Source organism: Molothrus ater, chromosome 9 (genome assembly GCF_012460135.2).
Source record: "Molothrus ater isolate BHLD 08-10-18 breed brown headed cowbird chromosome 9, BPBGC_Mater_1.1, whole genome shotgun sequence".
NCBI classification, from domain to species: Eukaryota; Metazoa; Chordata; class Aves; order Passeriformes; family Icteridae; genus Molothrus; species Molothrus ater.
In genome coordinates, this window is record NC_050486.2 from 13,876,291 (window position 1) to 13,899,987 (window position 23,697).

A 23,697-nucleotide genomic window follows, 5' to 3' on the forward strand; every position below is an offset into this window, starting at 1 on the left:
GAGGGACTAGAACTTTCCGCGGCCGCGGGCGGACTCTCGTCTCAGCCCGGAGCCGCCAGCGCCTGCGATCAGCGCCCCCAGAGCGCGGGAGCCCGCCGACATGACCCACTTCAACAAGGGGCCCTCCTACGGGCTCTCCGCCGAGGTCAAGAACAAGGTACGGGCGGCGCGGGGCTCGCCGGGCTTTGTCTGCACCGGGATGGCGGGGCGGGACGGGACGGGACGAAGCGCTGCACGACGCGGGGCTCCGCTGCCTCCGGCTGCCGGCGGGTCCCGCCCGCCCCGCGCGGTGGAGGCGCGCAAGGATGCGCCCGCCGCCGGCCCGGGACAGCGCTGCCCTTCGCGGCACCGCTCGGAAAACTTGCGGGCACCGAAGAGCTGTCAGCGCCGGGCGGGCCCGTGTGCGGAGCCGCGATTCGCAGCGTGGCCCGGGCTGCACCTGCCCGTGCCGGCAGCCCTGGCACGGGACATTACGCTTGTGCCTTCTCCGCCCGCCGGGATCGGGCGGGGCGCGGCGCTGGGGCCCACAGCCGTCCCAGAGCCGGCGAAGCGGCGCGGCGGGCGGGCGAGCCCCGGCGGGCAGAGCCGGGCACGGCGCCGTCGGGCCCGCCGAGCGGGGCGCTGCGCGGGCGATGCGCGGGCGCTGCGCGGGTCGCGGCCCCCCGCGCGGCGCATTCCATCCGCATGACATCATGGGCACGGGCGGCGCGCGGCCAATCGGCGCCGGGCCCGCACAGACGCGCATTGTCCGCCCGCCCCGCCCCGGCCCGGCCCGGCCCGCCCCGCCCGCGGGGGCGCACAAAGGCGGCGCGGCTGCGGCTGCGGGCGGGACCCGCGCCCCGCGGGGAGCCCCGCCAGCGGGGCAGCCGCGCCGAGACACCGGCGGGCTCCGCTTGAGAGCGGCCCGAAAGGCAGCGCTGACAGCAGCCGGGCCCCGCGGCCGGAGCGGCGGGCGCCGGTTGTGCGCGGCTTTGCTGAGGTTTTTCTCTTAGGAACAAAAGGTGTCTCGCGTTGTCCTGTTAGACCGGCTGCTACCTTGCAGCGAACAATCACCTAATAAGAAGGAAAACCTTTGCAATAAAAATTACACCGCTAAACAAGCGGGTATAAGTTGGTGCTCAGTGTCTTTATTCACAGGCTTGAAACCTAAACGTGGTCTTTAATAACCGGTTGTTTCACACGCATGTCTGGTTTCAGGCTTCAGCAGATCCCCAGATCCTGTTTGACTTGTAGCTGACTAGAAAGGAGAGCAGGGAGAAAAGTAGTTGCTTTAAACATCGTAATTTATGCTTTACAAAAAACATTTTGCTTTGTTTTTTTTCTTTATTGGCTTTCTCAGGATGGTTGTGGGTTCTGCTGCAAAGTTTGATGACATCATGTAACCAAATGTCTTCCAGAGTGGTTGCTTCCAGCATCTAAACTTAGTGATTTATCTACACCATTACACACTGAAAAAAACCCCAACAAACAACCCAAACCTAAAAAAAGACTAAAACGTGTTGTGTACTATTGCATGTGAATTAGGAAGAAGTAGAAACTCTTCTACTTTAAAGATAATTGACGAAGTGATGTAGGTTTAACAGCGATCCCTTAATGGGGACAAGATGTGAAGAAGTTCTTTGTTCTTTCTTTCAGTTTCTCATTGCCATCAGCTTCCTTAGGGCCTCCTGAAGAACTGTTCCAAGCCTGTGCATTAGCAGAGGATTTGAAACTGGTGTAATTCACACCTTTATGCAAAGGGCCTTCTACTTCATCTTGCTGAGCTTTGTTTTGCTCTCATTCTCTGCCTTCAATGCATGTATAGCAGAGGGGTGGATGTTTTGGGGCAGCTCCAGTTTACTTGTTTGTTTCTGTCGGTGCAGCAGTGTCATAGAAAACGATTCAAGTGCACCAAAGGCAGATTAACTCATCCCCTTTCAAAAAAACCAAGCAAACAAAAAGAGCCTCCAATCAACAACAAAATCGCCAGAAGAGGTGTAGCTTGGAGCTTTCAGAATGTTGTTCTCATTGGAAGAGATCAAATTTCAAAGCAATCGTGTTATATACAGGTATATAGTGTACCTCCAATCTAGTGTCTTGCATGGGATTGTGGGTTAGATGTGTGTCTGTTCATCTGTATAATTCCAGAGGACCAGCAGATAATATCTCTGGAAAGATCAAAAATTCCTTTTCCCAGATTTTTTCTGTCTCATGAAGGTTTGAAGAATTAGCATTTGAGGAATTCCAACTCTTGGAGAATCAGTTTCTGCTGCCAGTTTTAATCACACTTTCTAAAACACTGGCCTTTGTGCAGACTATTATGTTATGGGTTTTTTAATGTGCTGTTGGGGTAATGTTTGTAAGTAGCTGTAGCACCTCCCTGCTTGAAAGATAGTTACTGTTAAATACCCTTGTTTGAAATTTTCGGTGCTGATCTCCAAGCAGTGTTTTTCTGCAGTAAATGGACAGCTTCATAGCTATGCTGCCCAAGGGTCCTAGCTGTGCTGGATAAAAAAATCCCTTGGTTTTGGTTTTTGTTCTTTATTTGCTCATTTGACATTGTATCAGTGTTCAGAGAGACCTTTTGTTTGCCATGGTATTTAAATAGATTAATATAATGTGCCCTGATGCTTTTTAAGCATTTGATTGAGGTCAGGATTCAGTCTCTAAGCTTAAAATATACTTCTAGTTTGGGGCGGGTTGTATTTGGTTTTGGTTTTTTTCTTTGTTTTGGGGGTTTTTGGTGTTTTTTTTTTGTTGCTTTGAGGCCCCACCCTTCTCTTGTTTTGCTCCTTACCTTAGTTCACACAAATATGGTGTCTGGTGTCTGTTAAGGATCTCTTTTCCTCATTCCTGCAGAGAAAGCATGGAGTTTGTGTACTGGTTCCCAGCTGTAAGGAAACTTGTCTGCATGAGAAATGTGTAGGTAGTCAAACTAGTGTAATCCCTTTGAAGCCGATTCCCTGTTTACTTGAGATCACAGAAGATAATTGATCCAAAACAAATATTCAGTGGGGAGCCCTTTAAAATGATTGAAATGGATGGTTTCTTCTGCAGGCAAGAAATAATTTTCTTCTTGAGCTATGGGGGAGTTTCTGCAGTACGTGAGGTTGACATACCATGAGAGGGTGATGCAATTAGATAGAGCTGCAAACTCGATTTTATGTTTGTCTCTGATTTATGCTCCATTGTCTTGCTGCAGAAGGTGTGGAGCAAACAGGAATATTGGGCAGCAGGAGGAGAGGTTCCAGTCCATTCAGCTGCTTCCTAGTGGCTCCACCCTTCCCATGGAAGTGTTATTTGTATTAGACAGGCATTTATCTTCCCCCTCCTCTTACATTTGATACAGTGCCAGTTTCATCTTCATAAGAAAGTGAGGGTGTGCAGGAGTATGGTTTGTGTGGGGAGTTAAATTTTGCATAGCATTTGGCTGTTGCATGTCCCTGACTTTCCCTCTGAGCCATCCCTGTGGCAGGAGGCTTTCACTGGCCAGTACCATTTTCCACACTTTCTAGAGGCAGCAGAGTAACTGTGGTGTTATCCCAGCCCTGCAGCTGCCACCCTGAAAGGTCAAGCCCTAGCAAAATGGAACAGGAAGGGAAACAAACTTTATAAAGTGGAGGCTGTTAGACAAATGAAGCCTGTAAACAAAATATCTCCCTGTTTTGCAAGTGTGCAGGAGGGCAGTAGTGTTTCCTGCTTTCCTTCTTGAGGGCAATTACAGATTAATGAAAAAGAATTGAAGTCTGTGGTGAATAATGCAAACCAGTCCTAGGTATGATTATTGTGTTCCTCTTGAAACGGCTGAGGAGAAAATTCTTGTCATCTATTTTACCTGCTACAGGCCAAATAAACAGATTTAATTGCTTAGTCCAGAAATTACTCTTTTTTTAAAGAAATATTTTTATCTGGCAGCCAGATTAAAATCATTATCTTTCAGATTTTTTAATTAGTGATTTAATAGTGAGATAAGTTTTGGCTGTCTGTGGTTGAACTGTTAGGCCCTCCTTTCAAAACAGAAATAATACCCTTTTCCATTCTTAAAATACAACTCTTCCTACCATATATTTGCTTTACCATTCTGTTTCCTCTGGACTATTTTCCTTTAACAAACCTTTAGGTTTGCTCACTGAATTTTGTGAACCCTAGGTAAGAATGTTTGCCACTGGTAAAAGTGCATTTCTATCAATGTTGTCTGAAATTATACAATAAAAATTGAGACTGTACTGGATAAAGGCAGTGAAAACAGGCTTTAAGAGCAGAGGAGAATTTTTCTGTCATCATCAATGACAGTATAAGATTTCTGCATTCCTATTCCTCTTTATTCTTTTTCTCTATTATCTGTGTAACTTTTAAAGAAGTAATATTTTTAATTTTCAAGTTTTGAGTTAAATTCAGGTGTTTAGTTTAAAATAAAATCAGCCTGCATGACCATTTGCATTACACAAATCTTCATTTTGTTGCATGGGGAATTAATAAAAAATCTAATATTTTGGTGCTCTTAGAAATATTGTCATAGAAATGTATACTGAAAAGGGATTTTCAGGGGAAATAGCAGAAGAATTTATAGGAGCAAGCAATAAACTTTAGTTTGCTTCAGTTAATTCATGGTTTCTGATAGTTGATCATGGCTCTTGAAGTTTACATTTCCTAGCTAAATATCAGTTCCACTGTGGAAAGCACTAAAACTTTTCTCTTTGTGTCCAAATTTTGTATTTTTTTCAAAGAACTTTGAATTTCTTCGAGCTGGATCCAGGCATTGGTAACAGACCTGCAGTTCAAGTGAACTTCTTGACTTTGTATTTAATGGTACAGTTTTGATAATTAAGTCCATAGCAAAACTGTCCCTGAAACATAAATATGACAATGGAATAATTCCATAGCAAAACTTACAATCAATTGATGTTTGTCACAATAAACATGCATCACTAAAAACACATTGGTGATATAAAAAAGAAAACCATCCATTTTGTCACTTAGTTTTAAGGTGGATTTTTTAAATGTATCTGCAACCAATTTATGAGAATTCTCCAATTTGTTTACAATTTCTCTGCTGGTTCCTTGTTTCTGATGCTTAGATTCACTTTGACTGACAGGATTAAATGTCACTTAATTGTATTCAATAGCACTTGCTAGAAGGTGGCCCTGCTGCCCTGCACTTCCAAATCACTGGAATTGATTTTTTTGCTGGGCAGGGGCTCCTGTGCTTTTGAGAATGTGTTTGCTATCTCAATGCTGAAACGTGACTGTAGCCTCTTGCTGGGAATTTTGCAAAGGATTTTTTTTTAAAGGAGCCCAGTGAATCACTGGCTTTATTAAGCTGTAGTAACCTATTAATTTGTATTCTCCTAGTGTTAGGTTCTGTGTGTGAAGAGTTCTCATACTCACTGAGAGTTGGTATTAATACAGATTAATTAGATTTTTTTGTTGTTATTAAATGAGGAAGGTAATCCAGCAGTGGAGAATCTTAACTACAGTGTTTCCACTCATCTTCATCCTTTACTGTCTATCTCAGTGTGTCTATCTTCATGTGTCTAATCCATTTACCACTTCCACTGTTACAATCTCAGGACAAGTCCATTCTGTTAGGCATGATCAAGTATGGGTATGCCAGTTCTGTGGCTACTTCAGGAGAAGTGTTAACACTACAGCAGTAAGAAGTAACCCTACTGAGAGGTACAGACTGATGGGGATGGAACCTTGGTAGCATTGCATTGACAGTTCATAGCAAGGATACATCTCTTACCTTGAGCAGAAGCAAGTGATTTGCCATGGCAACGCTTCTCTTGCCAGCAGCTTGGATGTTAGCACCCATTCCTGTTCTGGACACTTGCTGAGCCCACAAACAACGAGACTCACCTTCGGGAGCCCTTGCACAGCCCCACCTGGTAGATGTGCCCTGTCCCCGGTGTCACAGCCCCTGGGTAGGTCAGACAGATGCGTGGAAGGAGCTGCCCCAGGGACATCTGGCAGTGGCTGCTGTGCAGCACTGCCACAGGAGCTAGCTGCCTCTGCCCCCGTGGTTTCAATGCCCAGTAAACCCTGACACTTGATTGCCAGGCTGGCTCTTGTCTTTGGGGCCCCTCAGGCCTGGGGTGGGAGCAGCGCGGGCCTGTGCTGAGCTGCAGGCAGGTGTCACTGCCCCTGCTAAGCCTGGCTGAGGGGCGCCAGTTCCAGCTCTGCCTCTCAGCTTGCACCCTTCTTTCTAGGAGGAAGGTGACGAATGGCACAGCACAGCCAAGATTAGCTACTGCTGCCTCATGAACATGAGCATTGAGGAGCCCTCCAGGGGTCTGCTCCTGTGTGGGGTCAGCACACACAAAACTGCCAGTGCTGCACGGGCACCAGTAAATGAACAGTGAGGGTGTTTGCTGAAACTTCTGGTGTGTTTAACCTCAGTGAGCACCCTGGGTCTTCACTTCCAGATTTAAAGCATTTTCTGTCCATGTATAAGATGTGACCTGGTTTATGGTGAATTAATAAACTTTCAGGAAATCTTACACTGGTGTTAGAAAATCATAAAACTTTAAAAACCATAAAACATGGTTAATTTTTAAGGATATGAGATAAGTATTTTGTATCCTTTGAATGCAAGCTCACAGTGTATCTCCTATGACTAGAACACTTCTGAAGAAAGTAAATAGAGCTTGACAGTTGTGACAATTAAATGGGATTAGCAGCCTCAGAAAATAAAAAACTATGATTTGCATTACAGCAGTGCTTGCTTGTTTAAAATTTACAAATGAATGTGCTCTTTGTGTGGTTTCAGAGTTAGACTTAGTTTAAAATTTGGAGAAAAATACTTATTAGTCCTGTTGCTGAGTCAATACCCATACAAGATAGATGGATGGATGCACACATTCTTGTGGGACAGCAGCACATCACTGATTTTTGTCCCACCTTGTCTTTTTTTGACAGAACATTAATTTGGATGCTTTTTCTTGCCTGCAAATAGTTTATAATTTGCCTTGGTGAATAAAGGATAGAAACTTCTTTGTACTCAGAATTGTCAGCTCCTGTAGCTGCATAGCACGGTATACACTGGGCATCTGATACGTCCTTTTAAGGCAAACTTTGTAGAGATTCCCATCCCCTATGGAACTGTACAGGAAAGGCCTTCAGTAAAAATGGGCTCCAGGCCAGGACACGTAGGGCAATTTGAAACAGATTTTTTCTAAGTGAGATCATGTGAAAATCCTTCTTTTTTTCTTTAAGAGGGACTCTTGCTTAAAAATGCTTTTTGTAAGTATCTGATTCTAAACAACTGTTAGCTTGTATAGCTGTGTTCAGCAGCAAATACTTTCTTTTGAGTAAATACATTTGGTTCTGCAGTAATGCCTCACAGTAACTTATGTCATTGTTTCTATTTAGTGGGGTTGAATGACAGTGATTTTCTCAAAAACATTTTTGACTTTTCTTCAGGTGGGTGGTTCTATGTTTGGGACTTTTTTTTTAAAGCTGCAATAACCCTTCCCTCCTTCCACCCACACTCACCCCCCTCCTCCCCTTCTTTTTCCACCCCTCCTCAAACCAGTGCAGATTTTAGTAGATACTTAGAGGGGAAACATAATTAATCTTCGGTTGTAGAGAGTTGTACGAAAGTGTCTCTTACCCGAAGCGATGCCGTTCTGGGTGTGGAGCTGGCAAAGGCTGGCAGGCGTGGTGCCCCTGGAGGAGCTGGCAGCAAGGGAAGGCCACTGAGCGAGGATGAAGTGCTGCTGTCACAGCACAGCCACGGTCCAGTGCCCTGCTTGGACTGTCCCCAACTGTCCCAGCAGCTGGGCCAAGCAGGCTGCCAGCCTTGGGAGCCTGAGCTTACCCTGGTCACTGACACTCAAGGAAACCAGACTTCAACCATTCCGTGCCTGTGCTGCTTCCCTTCCAAGACTCAACTCTCTATTCTGGGGTCAACACAGGATTTTTCTTGAGGATGTTATTTAGTCAGGCCTTTCATTAGACAACCTTTTGGTTACCGAGTAATCCTTAAGGGGTACAGAGAAGTGAATCGGTATGTGGCTTGGGCATACACACAGGACCTGAACGCCAATTATTTGCCTAAATATTTCTGCACTTTCTTGCTATTCTGAAATGCTTGCATGAAGATGGAATCTGATCTACTGAAAATCCTAGCTGTCTGAATTATAGATGGATTCTAAACAAATCTTGCCCTATTTGCATGTTTTTACCGTGGCTCTTCCTAAGGATAAAACAGGACATTACTATTGCAAAAACCATACTATGCTTTCCTGCTAAGAAAGCTCTGCCATTGTGGCAGTGGAAATATCTGCAGGAAAGCAATATAGTCTCTTATTTATAGGCAGCATTATCTCAGTATCCCTGGTTTTGCTTGAATAAGAATAATTTAATTTAAAAGTATTTTTCTGTTGTCCCTAATCAGTTGGCTCTATACTAGAAGCCTTCACAGGAAAAGGTAAGGCTTCAAATCCACATGCATTTTGGAAGGGATTTGGTTATAGTTAAACGTTCATGGTGAAAAGCAACTCCTGCCTTGCTGCTGACATGGACCCCAGCAGAGTATTTCCCTTCTGTGTTGAGCATGGGCAGAACACAAGTCAGAGCTCAGGCCAGTACACAGCAAGCAGAAGGATGTGCTGGAGCAGGACCTGTACTGCAGCTCCTGTTGAGATTCCCACTGTGTGACCAGCCTGAGCTGCCACTGCCTTGGTTCACTTCATAACACTGTGGGGGATCAATTAGATATTCCATTATATATCATAATTGCAAGTCAATACTGTGTTAGGTCAGTGAAGCATGTGTAGTTCAGGCACGTATCTGGTGTTCTAAGACTAAATGCTCTTTGCTTAATTTTGCAAGAAGCTGTTCCCCTACCTTGCTGACATTGTTCTGTTAATCATGTCCTATACAAATAAAAAGTACAAGTAATTTTTGAAGAACATTAAGACTAATGCCTTTTTACTATGTTCTGTCTTGATGACAGCCTTTGTCATTTATAAATGGTGGTATGAAAATGTCTTTGATATGGAAATCTACTTCTATTTGAAAGAACCTAGCTGGTTTTATTAAAAGAGTAAACAACGATTGTGAGATTAAATATCAGCAATAAAGCACGGGTCTTTGAATGGATGGAACAGAATTGGAGCAAAATATAACAAACAAAGTTAAAGTTCAATCAGTGCACCTGAGCATTTTGTTCTGCAGAACAATAATGGAACCTTAAATCATTGAGGACTGAGACCTCTCACAGTCATTTGCAGCACAACCTTGCCCTCACATTCTTCTGGGTGGGTATTTCAAACCTACTCTCGAATCAGGAGCGTGTGACACCACAATTTGCCTTGTGGCATTCTGAGTTTGGGATGCAGTGTGTATGTGCATCTCCTACCCACCCCCAGCGATGCCAGCTGCTCTTTCTGCTTGTGTTAAATTGCTGAAAAACAGTGCTTTAAAAGTTTCTACAGGGTATTGAATCAGAGTCTGTTACTTTGGAGTTTGACTGCCTTTTCTGCTTTCTCGCTTGTACTTTCTTCTTTACTCATAAACTCCAGCGTAACAGGCTTATGGCTTGATTTGTACATTACTAAACCTACATTAAATAAAAGGTTGGGCTACAAGTTCATGTAATCATAATTTTTTTCACTTTGTCTTACTTTTCTTAGAAATTCTTCTTAAGATGTATATTATTAGAAAATTAAAGAAACATTTTCTAACGTGTCATTACCCTTTAAAAAATATATTGTTATAACACTTTTTGTGTGGTTAAAGCACAACTTGTCTGGGTGGCTAAATCCAAAATATTTTTGAATGTTTCCTGGATTATAATCAACCTTGTGCATCACCTACTGAACCTTAATTGGTCAGAGATATACCCAGGAGGGGGTGAGGTAAAGAGCCAGAGCAGCAGATTATCGTTGTCTTTCATTCTTTTTGCCAAGTTCATTCTTGTAATATTTTTGTTGGCGGTAAAGCAAAACAAGAATATGAAGCTGTTGATAGGCAAGGTGTTCTAAAGCTTAGGGTGTGAAATCTGCACTACTTGTGCTTCTGCTAAGACTGTAGCAGTGGGGAGAATTATCTCAACCAGAAAAACATGCTATGTGTGAATTGAAAGACTTGGATGTATTACCTTTATGAAAGATAAATCTAGGCAGCTCTTAGTAGCTGGAAGCAGCTAAAGAAGTTCTCAAGAAACGTCTTTCACCTAAATTACAAAAATAAAAGCCAGATTGAATTACTATGTACAAGGATGGTAAGAATGAGAGGAATCAGTGTTTTCTTTACGAATACCTATCACAGACACCACAGTGAGCCTGTTCAGCTCATATGAGTTGAAGGAGTTAAATGGGTGCAGGCTGACAGGGAACCAAGTGCTGTCAGTGGGTTGGAGGGAAGCCCTGAGCCCAATTCACTGGGAAATGCTGTTACCTCAGCAGCTGCCCTGTCATTTGTGCGTGTCTCTGTCACAGCTGTGCTGGGCATCACAGCTGGCAGTGAGGAATCGAGTACCTGAGCTCACTGGGTGGGGGCAAATTAGAGCGGTGAGAGGAGAGTCTGGAGGTTTGCCTTTGGAAAAAGTGCTGAGAAAATGCAGCATGGACTGCCTCTTTGCTGGAGAGGCAGAAGGAATGTGCATTTTGTGTAACTTTTATAGCAACACTTGAAGTGACAGACTTAGCTTTCTTTAGACAACTTTGCTGGGAGGTATGTTTGAGTTACCAGTTACCTGCTTCCTGCTGTAGAACATAATTACTCTGGTTTGGGTAAGTGAAGAGGATTTGCAGAGAAGAAAAAAGGTGTGGAGACAGAATGAAGTAATCAGACTCTGCAGTCCTATTTGGGAGGAAAATTTGAAAGACTTGTCAACAAAGTTGGGCCTTGGGGAAGGGCTATCGACTCAGAATACAGTTTGCTTGTAAAATTACATATTTGAAAGCCATTCTGTTGGGGAGAAAAGGGGATAAACTTAAAAGAATGTCCAATTTCTTGGGCTTCTGTAGTAGCAATAGATTAGAAAAGTGTTCTGAGAAAGACTGAGTGATCATTGATGTTACTGTTTATGTTTGCAGGCTCCTTCTAGCCTTTGAGAACTACTTTTCCACCAGAGTTGCAGTAATAGTCCCAAGAGATGCTTCCTGAGTTACTACTGGAAAAATGAAATTGTTTTCAGATGCTTTGGAATTTTTTTTCCGTTTATGCACCAGATTGTTCTCTATGGTATTTTCCTTTCCCCCACAAAAGAATATTAACTAGGCATCACTGAGGTCTGTCAGGTTACCAGGATTTTCCATGCAGCACTCAGTGTGTTGTCTCAGGAGACATTACTGCTCGTGATGTCAGAGCCTGTCCAGATTTGCTGTGTCATATCAGTCATGCTGGGGCTGGGTTTCAAAGCAAGGAGAATTCCCTTCCCATCAAGGACTAACAGGCTTTTCTCCATTGGGTTGGAGCAGCTGTGTCTTAGCTGAGAACAAATTTCATATCCCAGTGGATTTTTGAAGCAAAAATAAGCAGTGGTTTAAAATAATAGATAGTGGATACTACTGGAACCATGTTCTCTGAAGGAATATAAATAGTTCAGCAATATACAGACTAAATAAACAGAGAAAAGGAACTGGATACCAAGAAGTATAAGGTACGGTGGCATGACCAGAAGGTGCTACAGTTCACAGTGGAAGCTGATGGCTAAGGAGAATTGGAGTTACAAGCCAGAAGATTGTGATTTTGGCAAAACATGATGAGAGCAAAAAGTGCAAGAAAAGCTGAGAACATGTTAGAAGAAGTGAGGGTGTTGCAGTAGCTGCTGGGTACGAGAGGGAAGCAGCATTCAGTCCAAGGGCAGGCCTTTGAGTTCTTGGTGCACTCTGGGGGAAGAGATGGTAGCACTGCAAAAATGCAAAAAAAAAAATTGCAAAATGTCATAAAATCCTACTGGACAGCCAGGGAGTAGAACACTCAGTTCTTCCAGCCAGCTGATCTGGCAACAAGCACCATGCATGACTGCAGGTATCTGTACTTGTAAGATGACTTGGAAACTTTGAGGCATGGTTTGTTCTCACTTCACAGAGTTTAAACTGGTGCCTATGGGAAGAGTGCCAGGAATTTTGGATTAATGCTCATCCATCTCTTTTTTTAAGATTGTAGCCTAAATTTTGATTTACAGAGAAAACAGTGAAGTGTTGGCAGGGTATCAGTTATGCTACACATTAAAAAAAAAAGGTTGAATATTAAGCAAAATGGATACAGCTGTAAAATTTTTGTGCTAAGTAGCATTTTGGGATGTAGTGAGATCTTTCGGTGGTAATGTTAATGCAGTGTTCTCTGCCTTTCTGAACAACAGTCCATAAAGACAGAAAAAAATGCATGTTCAAATACCAGGGCATAGTGAGTGGTGGCTTTGAGTTTTTGAAGTACTTTCCTCTTTGGTTTTCATCTGCATTGTCACATTCCTGTTACATATGGGGTTCTTGGGCACAAATATGCCTCCTATGACATTTGGTTTTGCATGCAATCCAGGTCAACATGCATGAAATTAACAGGAAATTTTAATTTGTCCTTATGATGAGTGCTCATTGGGTTGGAACTTCAAATAGCAAGCTTCCCTTGATCACCTTGGTACCCTGTCACTTCATCTTCTTACCCACTTTCAGTAAAATCAAAAATTTTATATTTTTCCAGTCTTGGGTTCCCTGTCTCAACTTACAGAGTGTGCTGCTGTTTATTTACACTATGACTAAATAATCAGTGATTGTCCTTGCCATTCTGTCACCTCTGAAGCTGATGATTAGATATGTAATCTGTTTACACCATAGAATTTTAACCAGAAAGTTCTAGCTTGCTTGTATAATTTTTTTTTTTAAATCCTTGTCCTTCTAATGGGAAGAATTTACTCTTTGTGCCTTTGTCTTGATTATTCACATAGCCACTAAGCTCTTAACACTTTTCTTCTCCCAGGTATTTATCTGTGTAAATTTTAGATAGGTGATTCAAAAGTGTGTTCTAGAACAGCAGGTGATGAACAGGAATTCTGGATAACAATTTGGGACTGGCTGTGGTCTGCCTGACTCCCACTTCTGAGCAGTAAGGGCTGTCAAGAGCTTCTTCTGCCTTGATACCAGGAGAGAATTTTGCTTTCATCTTTCCCCATGCCATCATAAGCCCTGAAAAGGGGGAGGAAAAATATTTCATCACAAACTAGTGCCAAGCAAATGAAAAAGAGGTATCAGCATTGGTATTTTTGGCCTCAGCAGGACAAATCACTGCTGAAGGTAGTGCTTATTCCAATGCAAAGGATGTTTGCAAAGGCAACACTAAAACCACAGCAATTCAATTTCACTCAGACAGTTCTGAATTAATAAAGATTGAAAAGTTGATACAGGAACAAATTGCTGCTTAAAATTGAAACTGTACAGGCTTAGGTCTTAAAACCTGGAGTTTCTAATTTGTTGTTTATATTTGCTTTCAGTAGTTTATTGTCTAGATGTGTAAAAGTAAAATTAATATTAAAACCCCTGGCTAAACATGGATTAAATTCTGTACAAGATGAATGTGCTCCTATACTTACTTAAAATTCAGTAAGCTTTCTCTGCTCAATCTTGTTTTTTAATTGAAAAGTTACTAATTTTGTGTCACTTTAAGCAAGAATATGGGCCATACCAAATTTCTCCCTATAAAGAACATTAAAATCCACACCTTAGGGCTCTATCTATTTTTCTATCCAATTTGGTGAAAAAGCATATAGGTAACCTCTTCCTATGCTACCTTATCTTGGAGTCAAGTCCTGGTTATTTCTCTTGCTGTACATGGCCCTGTACTTTATTTACCTTGGAAAACCAAAATGTACAACCTACTTTGCTGCAGTTTTATATGTATATACATCTTAAGTTTTGTTGATAAACACAGTTTCTATAATAAGAGTTGTTGATGTACTTTGACAAGCACATGCTTTTTTGGTTGAAACTTATGACTAGAGAGCAGTTTTTTCAAAAGCTTACTAGTACTTTAAATTTAGTGTGCTGCACATGAAACCTTTGACTCCTGCTGGGGAGGGCAGGAAGCCTGCAGCTTTAATCAGAAATTTCATCAGAACTAAGAAGTGCAAGCTGTTATGACATGATGTTTAACTTCAAAAGTTTTATCTTTTATACCTGCTTTTTAGCTTAGTAAGATTTGTGTTTGCTAGTCCCAGTGTAAAAAGTAGTGCAGTGTGCTTAAGCTCTTCCTTGAGATGCTGTTACAGTACTTTTCCAGAGCAGCAGCAGTGCAGCCAGCTGAACTCAAACTGGAGATCTGGCATACATGGAGCCCTCAGCGTACAGTGTGTACTGTGTAAACTGGAAAAGATTAGCATAAAAGGACAGCTCAAAGTCCATATGATACCAGTTATGGTGTGAAGTACTGCTTAACATCATCACTCAAACTAAACATGCTGCAGGCACACTGAGTGACTTCAAGGGACACAGATCATTAAAGTTGGCCAGCAGAACTTTGCTAGCTTCCAGGAATTCATGAGCTTGATAAAAACAGTGATGATTGTTACTGTTGCTGTACTGCACACGCAGGGAGGGTTTTTACACTCTTAAGATCTCCCAAAGAGGAAAGTCCTACCTGAACAGAACTAGTTGTGAGGATCAGGTGTGAAGTTGCCAGAGGAATCAAATTCAACGCAAGGATTCCAGCCTGAAGCATACATTGGCACAAACACATGTGGATCAGTTTGTCATAGGCAGGTAACACCCAGCCTTTTCCTGCCACCACCTTGGATCACCCATAATTTTGACCACTTCTATAAACATTAGTTTCCTTTCAAAGATATTTCTATTAAACCTATATCTCTGAAGCATCAACAGAAAGAGCAACATCAACAACTTTATGTATCTTTTGACATTTGTCAGAAGGAAGAAATGAACAGTTGGCTTCCTGCTATCTTATATTAAACTTCTGCAAAATCTTATATCCATTGCTACAATTGAATCATTTTTACAGTATTCTGGAACTGTAGGGTTTTTTTGTGGCACTGATGATACTTGGAATGAAGCTGCTTGGCTACAGCTTTCATCTTCCGTAGAGACAGTATTTTCTTTTGCTGTAGACTTGAAGATTTAAGTATCTTCCTTGAAGGTTCAGTATTTATAAAGGATCAAATGTTGGCATATTTTTGATTGGTAGTAATGGAGAAAGACATAATTTTTTTACATTCATATCAAAGCCTCTGGCTTCACCTCATAGATAGCAATCAAAGGAAAACTGGAACATCTCTGATATCCACATGTGGAAAATATGAAATATTCAGTAAGAGCGTTACATAACCTCTGGTTGTGCCACTGGGAATAGAAGAGCTAAGAATTCAGAATAAGCATAATGCCTTATTTCTGGTAGTATCTGACCTGTCACTCTCCCTGTTTAATCCCTTCTTCTCACATGTTTAAAGCCTTATTTGAAGGATTCCACATCTCTAGGTTTTTAGGTAGATTGAATATAATTTGCAGAGAAATTAGCACGTTTTACTTTTTGTATCTTAGTTTCCCACCAGCTCAAAAATCAGAACAAAAATAATGCTTTTAGTGGCAATAAGAACTCTCCTCATGTGTATAAGTGTTTTTTACTTCCTGTCTCTAGATAACCACTGTAGTGATACCCCAAGACAATTTAAAACCTCTTGAAAAGCTCAAGATTTGAAACATGGTAAAGTACTTCAACATAAAGTAAATATCCTTCAGAAGTGATAAAATTCTACCTGATTACTTCTAAGGTCCCCAAGCAGTGGGGTCCGCAATTTCATATTCAGTTCAGTTGTAATCTTCCATATGGAATACACTTACTATTAAATGACAAAAATTTCTGACATTTTCTTCTTTGCCTGCCGAGAAAGATTAAGATAGCCACACTTGCAGAAGTCTTTAGGGTTCTCGCTCTTACTGGCTTCCATATTTACTTTTTCTTTTTAATATTGGGAGGGAAAAGATTAAACTATGTCTATTGGTGGTATGATCACAAACTTACTTTCTTTTTTTTTTTTTTTTGCCAGAGTTTAAAAATAAGTTAAGTGGTAGAAACACAAGTCCAGTTCTATTCCAGATGATTTCAACTGCAGGATTGCTAACACTGTCTTTAAGCTACACTGAAACTGCTTAAATTTTCAGAAAGCACAATGTTCATTATGTCTGTAACTAAAGATTTGTGGGGGACATCAGCTCAAGCCCTGCTTTGTACCCACATGGATGCTGGAATGGTGATTTTATCATAGTATGAGCTGTCAGCATACGAACAACCAGCCCAAATTTTCTGCTGTCTTCTAACTGGAGCATCAGAATAGAAAGTTCTGGCCTTTCTAGAAACCCTGTTCCTTCACTTGAATTGGGGTACAGAAATAAATTATACACTCTCTTGCCTGTACACATAACTTAAGGTTTTGTGGGTGAGGTCACTTTTGCAAGATTTTAACAGGTTCTCTAATGTGCAAGAAGAGTACGATGCTACAATTCAGTCTTTTGGGGAAGATGTTTTGGTATCCTTCTCCCTTGCACATATATTTATTTTCACACAACATGTAACTGGTTCAATTCTGTCCAAGACTGCTTCTTTTCTATCATGTTGAGCGAGCTAGTTGGGTTCTGCCAGATGTTATTGAGGAGACAAATTAAGGATGTGATCACATAAGCTTTGCTTCCACAGGAAATAAAAATATCCATGAAAAGTCATTTGTAAGCTAATCACCAGGTTAGAAAGGAGAAAGATGGCAGTTGACCTCTTCATACACCATTTTCAAGGTGTTACCCATTCCTTGCTATTGTTAACCATCCCTGGAAATGAATGTGGTTGTGCTGCTGCTGTGCTAAACTTAAGGGATTGCAAGGGGGACTGCCTGCCACCCATAGAGCGAGACCACAGCCATGTCCTTTGAAGCTGTGATCTTCAGTTAGCTTTTCTAGCCTGCTTCTAATCTTAGCTAATATCCAGAAGGTGTGATTAAAAAATAAAGTCGTGATATTTTCCTTGTCGTCTTGTACAGAACGCTGCACAGAATTTTACACCTTAGTCAAGATCTGAATGTAGGAATGGGTTAGTCCATTATCCTGATCTGTAACTAAGGCACATTGCACTACTATTACAAATAGTCTAAGGAAAATAAGTATTACTCAGACAAGGTTTTGAAGTAAAGCCAGAGATACAAGAATTTTCCATTCCCCTTAGAAGAAAAAGGGGGAACAGAGTACTGTAAATTGTAGTTTGGTCAGTTTGGAGCCAGGGATTATTAATGCTAGCCAAAATGTAGCAATTGCCTCTATCCAAGTCATTCAGATATGTTGAAATTATAATCTCCTTCAGTATAAATATAGCTGCTAATAGCTGAAGTCTTAAAACTATACGTAAAAAGTCTCAGATGTACATTTTGATCTAATGTGAATGGCTGTCCATGAGTTTCTTGTTTGTAAGCAACTGGTGTAGCTGAGCTGACTTTCTGCACATTAGAAATGCTGCAGGTACATTCTGTGCTTGTCTGTCGGGTTTCTCACAGTGGCTCCCTCACTTCCCACCCTGCTCACCGACCCATGCAGGACAGCTAATGAAGGTGGAAGTGCTGCCAGCCTCTGCACCACTGCAGGTTATTTATCCCACACAATCTTGTGCTCAGATAACTTACTTTGTTTGCAGAAAATGTAGGGATGATTTCAGGGATATAATCTATTTTGTCCAACTTGCCAATATTGAAAAGGATTGCAAAGGTGACAGGTTTAGCCTGAAGGAAGTTGGAGCTGCTTTGTGGTGCATTCAGGGGTGGGGAACAAAGGGCAGAGTGAAAGAACACGGATGCTGTTGACAGCTGGTGGTGTTGAAGTTCACTGCTTGGAAGTATTTCTTTCACATGGATTGATTTCTAGTGATTGAAGCATAAACTTACAGAGTAGGGAAGTCTGAACATCTGGAAAATTAATTTTTAAGTCATCTTTCTAACAGTTCTAAGCCTCTTCTTGAAGCCTTAAACTTCAAAGATTATTGCAGGTTTTCTTCCTTTGCAATTAAAATATGAGATCAGTTTATTCCAGAAGAGTCTTCAGGAAGGTCAAAGAGAAAAGAAATAGCAGGGATACTAAAGGTTAACGATAAACCAAGACACAGACACAGCCCCCAGAATCCCCAGCGAGATAACTCAATGTTGTAGCAACAAGGAAAAAACTTACTAGGTCATCTCCATTAATCATAAACTAGCTATAAAAGCAAACCCACTATAATCTTCAGCTGAATAACTTCAAATCTATTGTATTAAAATTTCTTATGTAGAAATTTACCATGTGAGCAGTAGTACTGATGGCATGGCAATTCAGAATATACTACTTCCCTTCCTTACTTCCTGCCAAAGTATAACTTGACTCCTGTATTTTTTCAAAAATCATTCCTCTGTAGCTGTCAAAAGACTTTTCAGGAGCTCCAGGGATTCTGACTCAAAGAAAAACTGCAACATGCTTAAAAGTGCTTTTTCCAAACAGACCTTTAGTAAAGCCATGAAAATTCTAGTTGAAGGGATAAAGTACTTACATCTGTACTCTGATGTATAAAATACAGATTAAAAATCCAGCAATAAAATTACTGGATGACAGCTATAGCATACATGGAGTTGGGGTGGGGAAGAGTTGGAGATTTCTCTCCTGAAGTAACTTTATGACTGCTTGTGTTACAGATTGCCCTGAAATATGACCCCCAGATAGAAGAGGACCTGCGTAACTGGATAGAAGAGGTGACAGGGCTGAGTATTGGTGCAAACTTCCAGCTGGGATTAAAAGATGGCATAATTTTATGCGAGTAAGCATTTATTAAATAACCTTATTTTTAGGAGTTTTCTACTTTAAAGGAACTAAGAAGGGACTTTCTGAAGATTCCCCTTGAAAAGATGTCAACAATTACAGTCAAAGATATCTGACTGTAGGGTGGGAGAAAATTTCTTGGAAACTGTTGGAAAAAATGAACACTTGAATCTCCTTTATATTTCAGCCAAGATTTCTAAGTGTTTCTAAATTTAATGGCATAGCTCATTTCTATAGTAATCAAATGGCACACAAAAATACTTACAGTCTGTTAGACTTGTGAGACCTGAGAACTGAGCTAGTCCACTGTATGAACCAAGAAATTAACCATTTTGATGCAACTAATAAAGAATGAGTGAAAGTATTATATAATGCCTGCGCAATGGTATAAGGATGAGATTTATTGTTTAAGCATTTCCCTCTTTTTCACCTCCCCAGGCTTATAAATAAGCTGCAGCCAGGATCAGTGAAGAAAATTAATCAATCAAAACTAAATTGGCACCAGGTAAAACAAACAAAACAACCTCAGAACTACACCTTTAACCCCCTGAACCCCAAACAGTACTTTTGTTCTCTATTAACAAATTTGCTGTGAAAGTGGTACATCTTAAATCTTAGTAGCACCAAGTTTACATATGATACATATCCAAGAGTTGAGGATGCTGCAGACGTGAACAGTGTTTATTAACAGAAGGCAGCTACAGCTGAGGTGGTTCATCAGTGGCAGTTGAGTACCTGTATTTAACAGCAGTGCTTTAGCTGTTCAGAGAAGTGTCAGATGGAAGAACAATCTAAAGCCCTATAGCAAGGCCTTTGCCCAGTTAAAAAAAAAAAAAAAAGTTTTCTTTTTATTGAATCACAACTGAGTTTTCCATCCAGGCAGTGCTGCAAGGTATTAGGTCAACAGCCTGCCTGTACCTAGACATCTCTGTATGAAGCATCCGCCTGAGAAGGTGTCTGGAACAAGCATTAGAAGGGTTGCTGCCTAGAGTTACTGCCTTTGCTTTTGCTGAGTCTAGCTTAATACTGTTATGTCAGCCTCCTTGTTTTCTTAGCATTGAACACTTCTAAATAAGGGTGAGGATTTTTGTTTTTAAAGTTTTAATACCTCTTAAGACTTCAGAAGGAAAGAAGAGATTCAGTCCTTCATTCACTTTTGTGTTCTGCATTGCTTTCCAATTTCTACAGCACATAGTGCTAAAAAGTGCTAATAAACCCCAAGGCTTATTTGTCCCAGGAGGTGAGCAAGATAATGCCTTCAGTCCATACAAGGATCCCATCCATATAGTTACAGTTTTATTTTATTCAAAATTATGAGTTGCTGAAGTCAAATAGCATGGATACTATGTCAGATTTTCTAATTTTGAAGCAGGGTTTAGATTAGAATTTCTCTTGGAAGGGACAGACAGTTGAGACAAGTCTTACCAAAGCCCACTCTAACAAAGTATATGGTACTCACTGATGGAGGGATGCCAGGCTGGATGACCTCATAGTCTGATTTCTGAAATCAGTGTTAAAACTAACAAAAACTTCTCGCCAGTCACTCTTAACCATGCCAACTATTTAGTCCAGTTTGCACGAGGCAAAGAACTTGAGTAAAACAAGCAAACAACAAACCAACCAACACCAGAAGGCTTTAAAATTTCTTAATTTCTGATCTGAAACACTGTAGAAAACTGGCTTTTATGTTTCTATTTAGCTGGAGAACATTGGGAATTTTATCAAGGCCATCCAAGTCTACGGTATGAAGCCACATGACATTTTTGAAGCAAATGATCTTTTTGAGAATGGAAATATGACTCAAGTACAGACTACTCTAGTGGCACTGGCAGGTCTGGTAAGTATTTATACCTCTGGAGTTGGCCCAAATCCATATGCCAGTTCAGATGCAGCCTACAACCCATGTAAATACAGAAAACAGCATCCAGCCTGTCAGGAGAGGACAGACAGTACTGAGAGTCTGAAGTGCAGAGGTTGCACTGCAGAGAGCTGTGTGCTCCCACATGCCCCAGGGAGGGCTTAGAGTTCAGAGTGGGGGTTCCTGACTGCTTCCATGTGCATACACAGAACAGGGCAGGCTCACAGGAGAGCACTAATCCCTGCAGAATGTCCTTCTGACTCGGGTAGCTTTGGAGAGCTGCCTTCAAATGGTGTGGGGAACTGGTACCTTCTCTCAGCCCTGACATGGTCTCATGGAGACAGACCTGCTCATGGCAGCACAGGCTTAGAGACTGGAGACAGAAAATACACTTCAAACACTGAATATTCTATTTTCCCTCTCCCAAAATAGGCAAAAACTAAAGGTTTTCATACTACAATTGATATCGGTGTGAAATATGCAGAGAAACAAGCACGAAGTTTTGATGCAGGAAAACTAAAAGCTGGTCAAAGTGTAATTGGCCTGCAGGTAAGTATGAAATTCAAGTTTGCAGTAATTTGAGTAATTTGTTACATTCGAGAACAACTTTCTTGCTTTGATTAACTGGGACATTGTTTATGCAAAACCAGGTGCAGAATAACAATATATTCTTATCGTGGAAGGAGGAATGAGGTTTTAATTCTTGTAAGCAGTTGATTGGCTTTATAAGATCAAGTCACTGCCTGGAAGGTTGGTTTGTTTGTTTTAAATCTGCTGTAAGAGTGATAAGGAGGAAAAGAACAGCTAATATTAGCAGCATCATCTCTGTCTTTTAAGGTGGTTTTTAAAGTAGGAGTCTTTGGATAGTTAAAAAGTTCTTTGTATGGTAGAAACTTGTTTTTTCTCTCCTCTTTCCTTAGTAATCATAAAAGCCAAAGTAAAATCTTAAAATTCCTGTGGTAGAAAAATTGTGGCAGTATAAATGAATCATTACTGTCAAAGGTAAAAGGTACTTTTTACATTTTGAGGCATACTTCCACTCTAATTGCAATGCACTTGGGCCTTAGGATGACAGTTGCCTTTATTTTTCCCTTTGAAACTTGAAAAGAGAAAGGGTAATATATTACAGGTAGTGGTCAAACTACATGAGGAAAACATGAACCTTTTTTTTGTCAGCCATCACAGTTACCAACCGTGTTTTTTTCCTTAGACTATGCTTAATGTACAAACAAAAATAATTTCTTCTGTCCACTTCTTCCCTCCCCCAATAAAGATGGGCACCAACAAGTGTGCCAGTCAGGCAGGCATGACTGCTTATGGAACTAGAAGACACCTCTATGACCCAAAAATGCAAACTGATAAGCCATTTGACCAGACAACGATTAGCCTACAGATGGGCACTAACAAAGGAGCCAGTCAGGTAAGCAGGACTGTGTGTGATGTGCAGGAGGGACACAGCTCTCAGCCCAGTGGGACAGGACAGCCTGGAGTGTGCCCAGTAGCAGAGTCTAACAGGCAGCAGTGAGTGGGTACAGTTCAGCTGTGCTCTTCATGCAGTACTTGAGGGCCTTGAATCTCTTATCTTAACCAGTGTGTTCTGTGCTGAGTGTCTTAAGGCATAAAAACATCCCAGTGCTTCTAGAATTTCCTGCTGGCAGTGTTATACCAGGAGAAAACAGTAACTTCATTATAAGTATTAACTAGACAGAGGCAAAAAAGAAATTGCTTACTGGCACTACCTTAGTCAGAATGCTTAGTGTATTCTTTCCAAAGAGAAGCATAAACTGGACCTTTCTGCAAGGCCTTTTTTCTGTGACTCACCTACTAGTGAACGGATGTTACTTCACTGTGTTTTGTTATATTTCAGTTCCTACTTTTCAGCACTTTCAGTGAGGCATACTAGTGAAATCATGTATCTAGTAATCACAGCTCTTGACCTTCTTACTGAATCTCTACAATCCTGTTTTATTAGGCTGGTATGCTGGCCCCAGGTACCAGGAGAGACATCTATGATCAGAAGCACATATTACAGCCTGTGGATAACTCAACTATTTCGTTACAAATGGGTACCAACAAAGTAGCTTCACAGAAGGGAATGAGTGTCTATGGGCTTGGACGGCAAGTGTACGACCCCAAGTACTGTGCTGCTCCCACAGAACCTGTCATTCACAACGGCAGCCAAGGAACGGGGACGAACGGGTCAGAAATCAGCGATAGCGATTACCAGGCAGAGTACCCGGATGATTACCACGGGGAGTACCAAGATGACTATCAAAGAGATTACCATGGCCAGTACAGTGACCAGGGCATTGATTACTAGCTTTGCATCAAAAGTTCAGTATTAGTTGATTATTTTATTCAGTAAGAACGAAACTAGCCTTGTGGAATTGTTACCTGTCTTTCCTACACACTACGCTTAATGTACCTAAAGAAATACTGCCTTACATACATTCCTTTCTCCTTTCTCTGCCCTTTCCCTGTCTAGTTGCCTTTAGTGCTGTAACAGTTGTAGTCTACAGCATAAACAATAACTGCATATGAAGTAAAAGGAATACTGTGAAAGGGGGAGTGCTCTCATACAGCCAGGTTGTTTCGTAAGGAGCTATGCATTCTCACAATCTCTACTTAAGCAGGTTTTTACATACCAAGTTAAGCCTTCATTTTACATATTTACAGCTTTTCTCCGGAGGAGATAAAAGAATCTCATGCTTAAAGTTACATGTGGTCTTTGCCAATTAAATTTAAGATATCTCATTAGTGATTTAATATCATTGCTATGTTTTTAAGGTATTGTTTGCTAATGTTAAGTCCTGCATTAGACATAAGTGTGCATTTGTGATTGTGTATTCATTCCATTATCAACACTGACCAAACTTAGAAATAGTTGTCTTACTAAAAAGGGAGCTTGTACAAAGTCTTGAGCCAACAGAAGTTCCATGATTAATGGTGCATTTGCCTTTTATTGTGCCATAATATATCCATGTAGAAATGCTTTTTTCTTCCTTGAACTGTATTTATTGCCACACTTCTGAAACTGATCCCATTGTATTTTTATAAATAAATATTTTTTTCTTAAAGGTA

The 23,697-nt window shown here is 41.2% G+C and overlaps 1 protein-coding gene across 1 annotated transcript; it reads left to right on the forward strand.

Moving 5' to 3' along the window:
* On the forward strand, positions 1-23,697 carry CNN3 (calponin 3). The gene is made up of 7 exons (XM_036387959.2): positions 1-157; positions 18,635-18,756; positions 19,197-19,263; positions 20,458-20,595; positions 21,049-21,165; positions 21,890-22,036; positions 22,589-23,697. Exons 1-7 carry the CDS (start codon positions 101-103, stop codon positions 22,934-22,936), a joined length of 996 nt encoding a protein of 331 aa, XP_036243852.1. The 5' UTR covers positions 1-100; the 3' UTR covers positions 22,937-23,697.